This window comes from Camelus dromedarius, chromosome 4 (assembly GCF_036321535.1).
Source record: "Camelus dromedarius isolate mCamDro1 chromosome 4, mCamDro1.pat, whole genome shotgun sequence".
Classification (NCBI taxonomy): domain Eukaryota; kingdom Metazoa; phylum Chordata; class Mammalia; order Artiodactyla; family Camelidae; genus Camelus; species Camelus dromedarius.
In genome coordinates, this window is record NC_087439.1 from 65,781,217 (window position 1) to 65,796,342 (window position 15,126).

The 15,126-nt window shown below is 40.6% G+C and overlaps 1 protein-coding gene across 1 annotated transcript in view; it reads right to left on the reverse strand.

The window, feature by feature from the left end:
* Positions 1-1,946: 1,946 nt before the first annotated feature.
* The window catches only part of PTH2R (parathyroid hormone 2 receptor), a 78,301-nt gene continuing 65,121 nt past the window's right edge, over positions 1,947-15,126 (reverse strand). The window contains exons 10-13 of the mRNA XM_010985427.3: positions 6,929-7,023; positions 5,286-5,424; positions 3,780-3,821; positions 1,947-2,491 (exon numbers count right to left, since the gene is read on the reverse strand). Coding sequence (XP_010983729.2) covers positions 2,096-2,491; positions 3,780-3,821; positions 5,286-5,424; positions 6,929-7,023 — 672 coding nt within the window. The 3' untranslated portion in view covers positions 1,947-2,095. The remainder of the gene's footprint in view (positions 2,492-3,779; positions 3,822-5,285; positions 5,425-6,928; positions 7,024-15,126) is intronic.

Consider the following 15,126-nt stretch of genomic DNA (forward strand, 5'->3'; position numbering starts at 1 on the left):
AAGTCTGAGGACTTTAGTCATATTTGTTAATGTAAAGAAATAGTGGTCTAGCCTTAGAATTGGGGGGTGGCTTAGAAGGTAAGAACCATGCATGTTTTCCATATTACCAAAATATGTATAGTCTAATAATTATTATGTTGCAATGACCAATGAAGCCTTTTATAATATTATGGGGTAAAATGAAATTTAACTTAAACAATAATGTAATGACAACTTAAACCAAGTATTTGTATGGGATTTTTATTTTACCAAGTGTTTTCAATATGTGATTTCTCTTATCATCAGAGCATTTCTCTAAGGTAGGCAGATATGATATTCATTTTGAAGATAGAGGACTTGAGCTACAAAGGAAGGTAAGTGACTTGTAAAGCCCTGCACAGAATTAACAATGAAACTGAACTTAATCACTGGCTCAGCCCATGATGGTTCTCCTAATAGGGAGGCAGTATTAGTATGTGACAGGATAGCATTGAATCAAATGAATTAAGTATGCACAATGGCAGCTTCGTAAACAGGATGGGAAGGAAATGACCTCTGTATGGTACAGAGGAGGAAGGAAAGGATGAACATGGGAAGAAAGTGCAATATTTTTCAAGAGGGTGTGCAGACATCAGAGTACCTTTTTCATCATGATACTAGTTGCATATTTAAATCATTCCTCAAAATGAGGTGGATCAGATTGACCTGTGTCATTTCACCAAAAAACACACTGCATGATGTTTTCATTTCCTGTCTGTATTTGGCTCCCCCATTAGAGTGGAAACTTCTTGAGGGTCAGAGGTTAGACAACATTACAGTAAGAGTTCCTAAAGCACTCTCTACCCAGAAGGAATTCATTGAATTGTTGGGTGAATGAACGCCATATATATATATATTGACAACGGTATAGCATAATGGTTAAGAACCTGGGACTTGAAGTCTGAAGGTCTGTGTCTGAAATCACGTTCTCTCAGTGACTAGATGTGCGACTTTGGGCAAGTTACTCCACTTCTGTGAGTCACGCTGTCATCTGTAAAAAGGGACATTGGTAAGACTTACTCCATAAGTCTGTGCTGAGGAGTAAATGAGTTAATGCTTGTAAAAACCCAGCAGGATGCTGGGTACCTAACATGCATTCAACCCTGATTCACTACCACAACATACTGAAATTTCAAGTTTAGCAGAGTTCCAGAGCTACACGCTGATCTCTGTAGATTTGGAGAAGGGCTATTTGGTTGATTTTCAAAAACAAAAGTTAGATGCTAAGAGTAAATTTTAAAAAGTGGCCCAAAATGTGTTTCTGAAATGAATTTTTAATTTATCCCACATGCCATTTGGAATACAGCAACAGAACAAAGAAGAAAAAGGCACAGATGCAGTGTGATTTGCTCTCAATATAAATGATTATAAACAAAATCAGTTTGCAGACACAAGCTCACTGATTAAGAAAACCTCATAACACATCAAGGTTTACAAAAGAGCAAAGGCTCGAGATTTGGCTGGTCACAGAGGGGACATTCAAAACGAGGAATATGTACAATATTTATTTTTTGAGTAATTTTCTTAGAAGCAAGGTCCTCACAGATTTATTAGTTTATCAAAGTCTAGCCAACTTATTTTCCAGTGTGTATTTCTTCCGAGATCTTTAATCTTTCAATGTACATTTTCAGACCGTCATTGCTCTGATGCACAGGCAAAATGAATGCAAAGATAGACGTACTTTAAAGTGAGAAGGAGAAAGAGTACTAATTTGTGAAATGGAAAATGACACATACTAACTGATCTCTGTCATATTCAGAGTAATATTATGAGAGAAAACTGGAGCTAAGCAACTGAAACGTTTTCTACCCCAAAGTAGCAGAAAAATGAGCAATCACAGAGCAAGCACCACACATCAATTCAGAAGAAAATTTAATGCCAAAATAAGGTAATAAACGACTCCACTGACACTTCTTTTGTGGCTTTAGTATTTACAGGAGCCAATTCATGGAGCCTGAAAATTTCTGTGAACACTTCAACCCTGAATGTTCAGCTCTGGGGCTCAAGTAGAAGAATGCCGACCAAGCTCCTCTGACACTACCCGATGGACCAGTTCTTCAAAGACACGGCTCTCCATTTACAGAGCATCCTCAGTTTCTCCTTTCCTCCCTTCATGGTCTGGGTGAAATTCTAGTTGCCTGGAGGACTCCTCCGTTGTTATCTCATCTCCCTGCCTCCCGTTACTTTCCTTGGTCTCCTCGTGGATCAAGTGTGGCAGGCAGTCCTGCTCCGAGTTACTCCAGACATAGCCGGGTAAAGTCACGTGGCTGTCGGGCTGCCGGCCGGCTGTCTTGGCGGCTTTGCCAGAGATGAGCACCATGCGCGTGCTGGCCGCCACCTGCGACTGGCTGCTGGTGCTGTGAGTCACGGTGGTGAGCACGGAGCCGCATCTGTGGCCGCCGCATGGGGGAGTCCTTTTCCAGTCCACGGAGAGATTCCACCGACTCCACAGCTTCTTCACCTCGGACTGAACCTAAACCGCAAGCACCAGATTGTGCATCAGAAACCATCAGAGACTGCAGCCATGTCCGATGGGTGTTTGCCCTGATTTCAAACACAATGCTCATCACTAACAAGGTTCCACTGTGTGCCAGGGACTTTACACATACAGTGGACCCTTGCACAACGTGGGGGTGAGGGGTGCCCACCGCATGTGGCAGAAAATCCCCTATGACTTCACAGGTGGCCTGCTGTACCTGGGGTTCCAACTGAACTGCTCCGCATCCGTGGATCCAACCAACCCCAGATTGTGTAGTACTGTAGGACACAGTTAGTGAAAAAAGTCTGCGTATAAGTGGACCTGTAAAGTTTAAACCTGTGCTTTTCCCTCTCAACCTCCAAAAACCTTCCTGAGAGGTGCTACTACTGGAGAGGAGCAAACTGAGGCTTAGAGAGAGGCAAAGGGGTGTGTCCAAGGTTCATATTTTAATAGAAGCTGAAATAAAGCCAATGCAAATACCTGACTCATGGGAGAGGAAAAAGAGGACTCCAGGTTGGAGGAGAAAAAGGATAAGTTTGGGGAATGGCATGGAAGATACTCAGCTTGAAATGTAACTGAAACACCATTGCTTTGCAAGGCACACTGCAGGAGGGAAAGTGGGAAGAGGATTGGACCGTGATAAGGAGGCACTGCAAGTGCATTCTTGATAAGGTGGGGCTCTTGTTTCCATTCTTGCCGCTGAAGATTCAGTTCTACCGCTATCGCAGTTTTCCACAAGCTTATTTGAAATGTCCATAGGAAGCAGTGGAAACCAGGTAAGCAGATGTCATCTAAAAGAACATGCTTATTTCTCTCCAGCCAACTCCTAAATGAACTGAAATTGTCCCATCACCATCTCGTAGTTTAAAAGATGTCAGCAAGTTCTAATGAATCCATTACTCCCAGGGAAACTTGCATCTGAGTTTCAGATATAACTTGAAATTAAATATAAGTTGAAGCACTGACTGGAATATGAAGTTCACTTGCCTTCCAGGTATTAATTTGCATTCCAGCACTTTTGTTTTGTTTTGTTTTTTGTTTTTTTTTTGATTTTTGATATCAAGGTTTGCAACTGAATTGACATTTAAAACTTTTAGCTTATTTACACCAATTCTTGCTTTCTCAAAATAATTTATGACTAGATTATCTCCTTTCTCCCTGTCCCTTCTGTCCTGTATAACCCATGAGGTTCCCTAAAGAGATTCAGGTCTTATCCTGAAGGCCATTTACAAGCTTACTTACAGTTAAGACATGCAGGAGGTCTGAGGTCTTTCAGACTCACCTCTCCATTGCAGTAGCAGTAGATGATAGACACAAAGAAACCCTGGAGAAGAAAATAGAATGTTTTAATTAAGTAATTTTAATTATGAAGACCACAATTATGAAGTGTCTTGTGTCTAAGTGCGTAAGCTGAAAGACTGTGGGTTTTTTTTTTTTTTTAATGATTCCTTCAGAAAATTATACAAATGATTCTCTCCTAATGTATGAAATCCTTAAGTATACATGAAATTTGTCTGAAATCTTCCCTTGGTGTCAGCTGAACCAAACAACTTCATAAAACACTCCAAGATACACAAAGACCTGATTTCTATTATATTCGTTTCATGTGTTGCTACTCAGGGATTACAGACCATGCCCTGGTTGGTGAAATTTATACACTGTGAGTGATAGAAACTACAGACATAGGGTATTGTATGGTGAAAATACAAAGAGACTTTTTTTCACTCCTTGCAAAATATTTATTGAGCTGATACAATGTGAAATGCTCAGCATGAGAGGAACAATTTAATTGAGACACACAAGGTCCCTGTTGTGTGAGAGCTTACATTCTAGAAGGAAATACAAAGGATAAAATATAAACAAATAGCCACAGGAGAAACATGTAAGATGATAAGGACTATCAGGCAAAACAACTGGTGCTGAAAGAGGAAAACGGGGAACATCTGTCAAAGGGAGAACTCAATAAAGACCTCTCTGAGAGGGCGTGACATTTAAGCTGGTCTGAGTGAGAAGAAGCCAGGCCACATGAATATTAGAGAGAAGAGCATTACAGGCAGAAGGAACAGCAAGTTTGAGCCCCTGAGGCAGGAATGTGCTTGAAGAACAGAAAGTGTGGAAGCACTAGCGTAGCTCAAACTTCGCGGGCCACGGAGAGCAGGGTGTGAGGTGAGGTCACCGTCGGGCAGGGTCCCTGCCCCACAGGGCTCTGCACACCAGGAAACGGGGTTTGGATTTTCTTCTGAGTGCAGTGGAAAGGCTCTGGATACTTCTGGCAGATTACTGACACGATCAGATTTCCTTTTAAGCTTCTTCCCACTATTGTATAGCAAATAGATCTAAGGCAGCAAATGAGGAGCAGGAAGAAGAGTTAGGAAGCGTCTGTAACCAAGCATGTGAGGGATGACGGTAATCATGTTTTCAAATGAGACCAAATGTGTGGAAGCAACCTCCTCCTTTTTGTTTCCCTTTCCCTTTCTTTCTCTCGCCTGCCTTCCCCTTCTTTTGCTTTCATTTACTTTCCATACAGACACATGGAGATTCCTGCTCAGTTGGCGTCCCGTCGTTTACAGTAACACGCTTTCTTGTCTCAGGGCCCAGGCAGCTTCTGCTGCGGTGAGAGGTTAACCTGATCTCCGCAGGATGGGGAAGCGCAGGTGCCAGAAAACAGCCCCTTCCATGGCCCTCGGGAGACAAGTGTGTGAAAGCCAGAGAGAGGGACAGAGAAGCAGGTGGTGAGGGGGTGGAAGAGCAAAACACAGGCATCGAGTGACTAGCTGGCACTCTCTACCTGAAAGGAGTTGAAAAAGAGCTCACAGTGCATCCGGATCTCCCACCAGAGCCCGGCGAAGGAGTGGGGCAGGCACACGAACACGATGTAATGCACCCCGAAGACCAGCACCAGCACCAGTGTCGATTTGGCGAGCTTCCTGGGAGAGAACAGCAGCCTTTTAACTAATCAACATAGAGGGCCTTTCAGGAGAGACAACTTGCCAGAAAAAATAAAGCTTAGCAGAACTAACAGGGACTGATGTTTCCTCATCTTTGGACCCCATTGCTTCTGGTAGTTTTTCCTTCTCTCCCTCCTCTTCGTCACTTTTATACTAAATCGGGTAGTTCATTCTGTTTCATGATTATTATCTCCTAAATCCTCTAATCTCATCTCCACTCTTCTTGCTGAAAGGATTCTATTTTCATAAAATTGTGAAATGCCTTTTTTTTCTGTCCTAAGTCTTCTTTAACGTCTGTGTTTGAGACTTTAAGAAGTACTGTCCATCCTCATTAATTGTCTTTACTTTCAGAGGCAGCATTTTGGCTTGTTTTGTTCATTTTAGAATCAACTGCTCCCTAGTCTCTTCTTACACTTAGATCTTCATCTGTCATTTCATATTTTCTTATGAGCTACATGTGGTCAATACTTCTTGCCTTCCCTAAATATTCTCTGTCAAATATTCTATCTCAGGTTATCTATAGTTCTAGGTTGGGTTGGTTGGTTGGTTTTTCACGAACTAAGCAATTTGATTTTATTTCCTTTAACTACGTCTTCATACACATTTTCTCATGTATTTAGAGGAATCCCAGTTTCCAATTTAGTGGGCTGACTCTTACACGGTGCCCAGTGGTCCTCACCTTGTTAAACCATCTTTGTTAAACCATCCTTGTTAATTCCCTTCACTTGAGTGTGAGCAGGACTTTGGGCTTACTTCTAACCAATCCATTGTGGCCAAGATGGTGGGGTGTCACTTCTGTGACTATGTTGCATAAGATTGTTACATTCATTTTACTAGCAGACTCTCTCCCTTGCTTGGTTCAATGAAGCAAACTAACACACATCCACCTGACTAGTGGATGTGTGTGTCCAGTTGGATACAAGCCTCTTCCAAAATGATTCAGAACTTCCAAAATGATCATTGGAAGAAATGGACACACTCTTAAAATAGTTTGATAATGATTATAAATACTCAATTTGTCCTTTTCTTCAACACAGACTGAATAATAGACCTCTTTTAACCAGTACATTTGAAAGTTTTTAAAAATTAATGTATGAGAGGTGCCAATTTGATGTAAAGACTGGAAAAATACAGCAAATCCATTTTCTTGATTTTTTTTCAGTTATGATGTATTAAAGAATATAGAAAAAACTGTCTACCAAGATCATCAGTAAGAGATTTTCTAGGAGGTTACACAATTTATGGTAAAACCCTAATTGCTAAGAACAGATTTAAAAATTTAGGATTTAAGCACATTGGGAAGGTTTATTATTATTTATATTTTACATATATATACGCTTTTCTGATAACATGGCACAATTAAACCAAACAAAAATACACATTCACAAATTTAATCTCTTAGAGACATTTCAGATCAATTGATATCTGTTCTTTGCTCTAAATACCAAATATTTCCTCTGATGGATGTCTATCCTGGAATTACCTGTATTGTTTTCTTGTATCATGCCCAACTGCATTGGTCTCCCAAATTTTGGTAGCCAGAACTCTAACTGTATTCAGAAACAGAATAAAATTCAGCTGAAAGAGAAGATAATATTACAAAGAATTATTAAGTTAGTCTTCAAGTTATTTTTCAAAATACATAAATTGAACTTCTTTGTATTTAAAGACTGAAATTACCATTCCATAAATGTGAATGAGAAAATCTGGGATAAGTTACAGGAAAGAATACTGATTCTTGATTTGCCCTCATGAAAACACAAAGAGATTTAAAAAATTTGTAACAGCACTAGAGAGTAGAAATACCAGAGGATAATCTGCCAGAATCCACAGAATTTCCAAACCAAAGTTCAGGTGAAGCTCTGGGGCAGACTGGCAGGATAAAGGATAACAGGTATTACATAAATGTAACTGACTGCCCTCTTTGAAATGAATTCCCAGCTTCTGTATCTATTTTAGGGAGAGAAATAATAGAGTTGCTTTGGGGATGCTGTCTCTCATGATGTATGAAAAGTACTGGGTGAAGTATATAATGATTAAAAAAAAAAAAAAAGCCAGGGAAGATGCTGTATAAGAAAAGGCCCCATTGTAGGCAATTAAATTGAATTAAAAATGTTATAGGTGTGGGCACCACCAGAGACAATCAACTTTATGGCTTTAAAAAAAAGGAGGGGAAGAGATGAGCCATTTTATGTCCAAGGGCCCCAAGGATCAGTGAAGAGGTCCAAGTGAAGAAGAAGAAAAGATCTCCAGGTCAGGAGTCATAAGGAGGTAGAAGCCTGAACACCTTGGGTCCCTTCATTCAGAGAAATGTCTATGGTCCAGAAAGTGCTAATACATAGGAATAATGCAAATATGGATGGGTGGGTCTGTGTTAACGCCAGAGCAACAGCTGGAAATCAGGACCCATCAACTCTGCATCCCTGGGGATAACTTGTCTTGCAGAGTCTTCGATCATTTCTGGAATCTGGAGAATTTGGGTTATTGGGTGATTCATGTGCCCTGCTCCCCAGTCTGGCTGATCACCTGCATCAGCCCTTAACCCCCACCACCTTCTTTGCCATCCTACCACTGTCACCAATTTCACAGCTTCCTACAAGAACTGAGGGCTGGGTCTTGAGCCCCATACCCTAGAGGAAAGACAGAACTGTGCTGTGAACCGGTGGAAGGATGTGTTGAGGCTAATAAGCTGCTATTTATTCAGCACTCTCTAGTTTAAATATTCACGTAAATGTGGGACAGGCATTTTTATTATGCCTCTAAGAATGAAGAAACTCTAGCTCAAAGAAATTAACTGATTTGACCTAGGCTACCCAGGAAGGAAGCTATTATTTCTTTAAATAAACTCTCTGCCCCCTTTCACCACTCTTGTTCTTCTGGGATATCCATTAACCTAATGTTGCTCTTCCTAATGGAGTCAAATAGTTCTCATAGAATCTATTCATTATTTTAAGATCTTAATTCTCTCTTTCCTTCTAATCTGTATCATTTCTAGATTTCTATCTTCAAGCTCACTAACTCTCTCTTCCACATTATCTGCTCTATTTTCAGTACTTTCTAATGTGTTCTTCATCTCATTTGTTGAGTTCTTCAGGTCAAGAATTTCTGCTTGGTTCTTTTCTAGAGTTTTAATCTCTTCGGTAAAATTTTCCTTCTGTTCATCAATTTTATTCCTGAGCTTGTTGAATTGCCTTTCTATATTTTCTTGCAGTTCATTGAGTTTCCTCATAACAGCTATTCTGAATTCTCAATTAGGTCGCACTGTTTCATGACTTTGAGCTTGGTTTCTGGAGAACTGTCATTTTCTCTTTGTGATACAGTGTTAACATGGTTCTTCGTGGAGCTTGATGAGTTGTTCGTCTGCCAGCACATCTGAAGTAGCAAACACCTTTCTTCTTTAGGTAAAGCTTTTTTTTTTTTCACTTGATTCCAAGAATTCAACACATTAGTAATTAGAGGCTCTCTTTTGTTTTCCAGTAAGTGGTGCTATAGCACTAGTTTCTGGTCTCTTACCTGCTCTGCCTCTGTTATATTTGAGAATCAGCACTTTTTAACCCTCCACACCTCTGTCAGAAGTGTCACCCGTTGCCCTGGTTGTTGCTGCTTGTGCCTTCAGGATCATTGGAGCCTTGGTGCTACTGGCATCACTACCTGGGACACTGGGATGGTGGGCACCTCCACACATCCAGGGTCTCCTAGGTCTCAGGCTCCACCCTGGGAGGTTGGGAGGGAGCAAGGGTTGTAGGTGCCTCTGCCACATCCAGGGTTATCAGGTTCACAGGCACCGCCACTGTGGGTAGGGGGAGGCAGGGAAGGGCCATAGTCATAGGCACCTCCATGAATGGACGGACAGGATCACTGGCCCACTGCGACTGCTACTTGGACCCCTGTGGTTGAGGGAACCACTTTGACTGGGAGGCCAGAGTCTTATGTTCTGCCTCCCCTGATGCTACCAGGTTCTCAAAGGCTACTGTGGCTGGGGATCCAGGATCACAGGCACCACCTCTGCCTCTGCTGTTCCCCTGGTTCTGCCTCCTCTGTGTGTTCTAGCCCACCCACCTTTAGATGTCCAGATGTGCAGAGCTCTCTGGCACCCCACTGTGCTGGGCAGAGGCTTGTTTGTTGAGTTACGGATGCTTTTACTGGTTGTAGGTTGAAGGGGAAAGTCAAAGAGAGAGTCACATACCACCATGATGCTGACATCTCTCTTAACCACTATCTTATACCTTCTCTTCAGGAGGATATAAATATGCAGAACATGAGAGCTGAGGAGTTTCAATCATCCTCACCCACCTGGTTCAGGTCTGCAGAATCTTCTTCAGCAAGAAGGTGAGACACTACTGCTTGTCTGTTACGTGGGTGCTACTTTCTGAATGGCCAAACTTATTTCACGCTTCATTAATTCCTCTCTCCCTATGACTACAGTCCTGGCAATACAATACAGCTGAGAGTGAAACCAGTGGGAAGTGATGCTGTGTAACTACCGTGTGAAGGACAAAGGGCTAGCGGCTGAAGCTGGCAGAGCTGTGGAAGCAATGCGAGCCATGTATTGTCGTTTGCCATTCCCTCTTCCTGGAAAAGGAAGAATTATAAATGGCTTCAGATAGGCCAGCCTTAAGCTCCAACCATATTGAAATGCCCATGACTAGGGACCCTGTACTCAAGTCAGTAGACCACACTACGTAAATACTGCAAACTGCCAGAAACTTGACTAAATAAGATACACACTGATCAGTCAATCAGTTTAAAACCTAAAAGGATACATTTAAGGACAACCAAGTGGATTATGGAAAGAATATAAGAATTAAGAAAAACTAAGATTAATAGAACTTGCTGTCTTAAAATACAGGTAAACAAAATACACAGATGCACACACACACACACACACATATTGATACAGGCAGTAACAGTTGAATGAAACTCCAAATAATTCTAAATAACTTAGGAAGGTATAGAATATGGGTTAATTAGAAACTAAGCTATTGACTACTTACTATTCTAAGTGTTGTAGGTGAATTGACTCAGTCTTCACAACAGCTCCATGAGAGGCATATTGTTGTCCCCATTTTACAGATGAGGAATGACCAACATCTTACATAAACTATACATGATCACACAGCTAGTAAGTGGGAGCTTTAATGAAGCCCATGCGGCCCAGATGCACAGCATGGACTCTTAACCACTGCACCATACTGCCCATAAAACAGAGTTAATGGTAGATTGAGATGGAGAGAAATTTTTTAAAGAGTAAGATGGATTAAGAAAAGACTATAAAGAATCTAAATTATAAACAAGTTTTAAAATCAATATTAGAAACAGCAAACATTAGGTCTAACACAGCAGGAAAATGGATTTAGCAATTTAGAAGACACTTAAAGAAACTTCCTGAATGGAGGGATAAAGGACAAAGACTTATGTGATGAGGGATAGATGCTTATTTAGAGGGCATGAAATTGAGAGTCATCATAAAGAGTATTTCTCTTTCTAAAGAAAAGAAAATGAGAAGTAGAACAAATCAATAAAGATATAAAAGAGAAAACAATTCTGCTCTAAAGAGAGACCTGAGTCTGCAGAAGGAAAAATGACTCTATATACTGGACAAATGGAATGAAAAAAAGCAACTCACATTCTGGTGACATTGTTTTAGTTTTTTTATTTTAAATGAAGAAAAAATTCTAAGAGAAAATCATTCAGAGCGTCCTTGCATATTTCAAGTAATCTTGGAGGGAAAATTTTGCTTAAGGCCATTAATAAGCCAGTAACACATAAGATAAATTTTATGCAAATATGATTTTAAAATAATGCAAATATAAACACTAAATTCTCTCTCAATTAAATCTTTAAAGATTTATTCAAAGTGAACCACAGATGAGTTGAAACAATAAACTCAAAATTTCAGCCTCTCTGGCCCCTCAGGCTGACTCTGAGACTGTTCCTAGAATCGCCTTTGCCTGAATCACTCTCTCCACTCCCTCCACTCTCACTTTTACTAAGTCAGCTCATTCTCAGGTTCCAGGCTGAATGTCACATTTTCTCAAAAGCTGTTCCTGCCACCCCAGCCCCATCATAGTGCTTGTCATGTTTAAGTGTTTGTCCCATCCACTGTGCTTAAGTTGAAAGAGAAACTGGCGTCTATCTCCCCACCAACTCACCCCCGTTGCCTCACACAGTGCCTGCAATGTTCTTGATGTTTCATCAGGATTTGTTAACTGAGTGAATGAATGAGTAAGTGAGTTAATGAGATATGCATACTACTTATATTGAAGTAAACCCGCATATCCCCCCTCGATGCAGAATCGTCATTTCTAGGTGTCTATCCCAAAAGATGTCAGTAGAAAAAGAAGTCAAGATTTATGTATAAGAAAGTCCCCTGTTTTAAAATGTCTTTAAAGCTATCTCTTTACACTCACAGTTTTCATCTATGCCTGTGGATACATGATGCGGAGGGTTTACTTTCTCCCGTTCCTGATTTTTCCTTCCAGGGGAGACAGCTCAACCAATATGCACTTCTGTTCTCCTTCCTCCCCCTGACTCTCTCCATTCCCTGGAGAAGATGGATTGAAGCATTTGATGAGTAAATGTGGGGAGAATACTGAGTTTGCTCCACTCAGCCCATCCTTCTTTACGCTGGGAGCCTGTGGTGAGCAGACCTTCTCTGCAGCATCTCCAGGGTTAGGAGCCTGACCTCAGCATCCTGTGTCTAGGTGGGCAGATCCTGCTCAATGATGGGGCTCTTCAACAGGCCCATGTGGCAAACCAACCAAAGATCACACCCTCCAACCCAGACTCCAGCAGCTGTAAGGCTTTTGTTTTGGTTATCTCTTTCCCCCTTTGTTTTACATCCCAACTTGTTTAGAGTCTGAGCATAAAAGAAAGATGCTATATACTAGCTGCCTAGAGACCCTCTGAATACATCACATCCCACCCCATATTTTGGCTTATTTTTCAATATCGTGAACATAAGAAATGATTTGCTTTGTTTATATGTGTATCAATTTTAAATACTGAATATTTCATAGATAATAAACTCCTTAATCTATATCAAACATGATCATTTGATGATGTGTACAGGTATGAAGATAAAATACGTAGTTCACTTCTTATCAGCTGGAATTCAATTTAGAACTTAGGGGTGTACTGCAGAAATTTAATTTCACCCGAAGTTCTGTTTCTAACTGATTTAGAAGAGGAAAGGGATTATGGAATGGAGATCTTTCCTCTGAGGAAAAAGTTAATTTTGTATTTGCAATTCCATCAAAGATTACAGATTAAATTTTATCCACTTGACTTAAAATTCCTCCCTTACCAGGCATCTCTCTCGCCCTCATCTCTTGTTTTTCATGAACAAGCCTCCTTTAATAACAACTGGGTGGAAATGAATCGCTGACTCAACAGCAGCTGAGATGCCTATATCCTGTTTTTCCCCTTCTGGTCATATTTTATAAAGTGCACTAGCTGTGATTTTTTTAACTTATCACTTTCAAATTTTTCTTGAAGAAATTGGTTAGAAGCATCATCTTCCATCCACCGGAAATCCCTGAGACATCCTTTGACCGGTACATGCAACAAAACATGTATAAGAAAAAAATTTGAAAACCTGGAGCTCTCCATTTAATGCACTCTAAGCAGCATGCAGTCTCCTCAAGGGTCACTACTTAGTCATTCAGATTGGATCTTTACTCACAGGATGAGCAAGCCCATGACAAACACCCCAAACCACTTGCTAACCACAGAGATTAGTTCTCAGCTTGGGTACACATGGTGCCATAAGCCATGGCAAACACCTGCAAACAAGCAAACATACCAATAGTAAGGAAAGAAGGAAGGAAGGAAGGAAAGAAGGGAGGGAGGGAGGAAAGACGGGAGGGAGGGAGGAAGGGAGAAAGGGAGATAGGGAAAGAAAGAAAAAGAAAGAACCACTACTACCCTGTATTTTTCTAAAATCTGTCAACATATATTATGCAAACTATAAGAGCCCACAGTTACATCAGGTGTCTGCAGGGTTATTTAAATATCACAATCTCTGCAATAGTGTTGTCAGATTAGCATCAGGCAAGAGACCTCCAAAACGCTCCCCAGCCTGGACATTTTTTTGATTCTGTAGGTTATTTCTGAGGAGTTACTGGGAAACAAACTACTTACTGCCTGTAGAAAAACAAGCACATAAATTCTAATGTCTCAGTGAGTGATTGGCCCTGATTTCCAATTTCAGTCTCTTTAAATAAAAGCTTTCAGTTGCTTTGAGGCTGAATCTTGGATTCTCTGTCTCATCATTCCCACTGTATAAACATTGCTTAGTTGTATGTACTATAAAAAAAGTAAGTCTGGAAGAAATTTCTACCCTCCAAGTATAAACAATATATCTTTAAATTAGTAACACATTTACATTTTTATTGAGGACATTCACCTTTTCTTGGTTCCTTAAAAAAATATTTCTTATTGCACATTTACATTTTAGCTCAGCTAGAATGAAGCAACACATCATACAGAGAAATACTTTGAGAGTTTGTGGTATCTCCAAAGGAACGGATTTACATGAATGGAATATGTGGGACTGACTCCTATCAAACGAAGAAAAAGCCATGGATTGCTGTCACACTGCTCATGGTCACCAGCTGCTGCAGCACTGATGTCCCTCTCTTGCTTACCTTAGTTTAACATTGTTTATGGTCGTTCCAATTTAAATGCAACTCTTTAATTCCTGCATCTTTCTGTGGAGGCCTGCATCAAGAGCAGCCCTCTCATACAGAAATCTGAGGACCTTCAAAATATCACAATTAACACCAAAGTCAGTCAGAAAGGACTGCACATTTACAAATGAATGGTTAATAGCTTTCTTAAACAGATGTCCACACCTCCAGACTAGTTCATTTAATCCTCATTCCTGATTTTTCCTTCTGGGGAGGCAGCTGAACTGACATGTACTTCTGTTCGCCCCACTCCCACTTACTCTCTCCATCCCTGGAGAAGACGGATTGAAGTATTTGATGAGTAAATGTGGGAAGAATACTGAGTTTGCTCGACTCAGCCCAGCCTTCTTTATGCTGGGAGCTTGCCGGGAGCAGACCTTCTCTAAAACATCTCCGGGGAAGCCTGACCTCAGCATCCTATGCCTGGATACTATCCCCGTAAGACCAACTCCCAGATCTAATCAGATCACTATCCTGCTTAAAATCTTTCAGTGTCTCACCATAAGTTTAAGGAAAAGTCCAACGTCCTTTAGTACAGACTACGAGTCCAATCATTATTCAACTCCTATCCACTTTCCAGTCTGATCTCTTGCGTTTTCCACAGAACACATGGCCTGCCCATTTATACTTTTAAAGTGCCTGATCACATGAAACACAGCTAGCCTCCCACAACCATGTGGACACTCACTGATTATTCAGGCCTTTTGCAGTAATTTCCAATTTCATTGTCAAAGGAATGTGTCTAGTTCAGCGTTTTCCAAATGGCTTAGGGTGCACCACCACCACGATTTTACCATATCAGTATGATTCACCTACCATTATTTACTTAATACTCTCCTTCAAACAATCCACCTTTATTAAATTATTAAAAATTAAATATCCTATCACTACCATAAATGGAAAACCAGTAGAAGCTGCTATAGAAATAAGAAGCAACTGTAAAAATAAGTACAATGGAAACAAGCCATATGAAATTTTATCTAGACTGGGT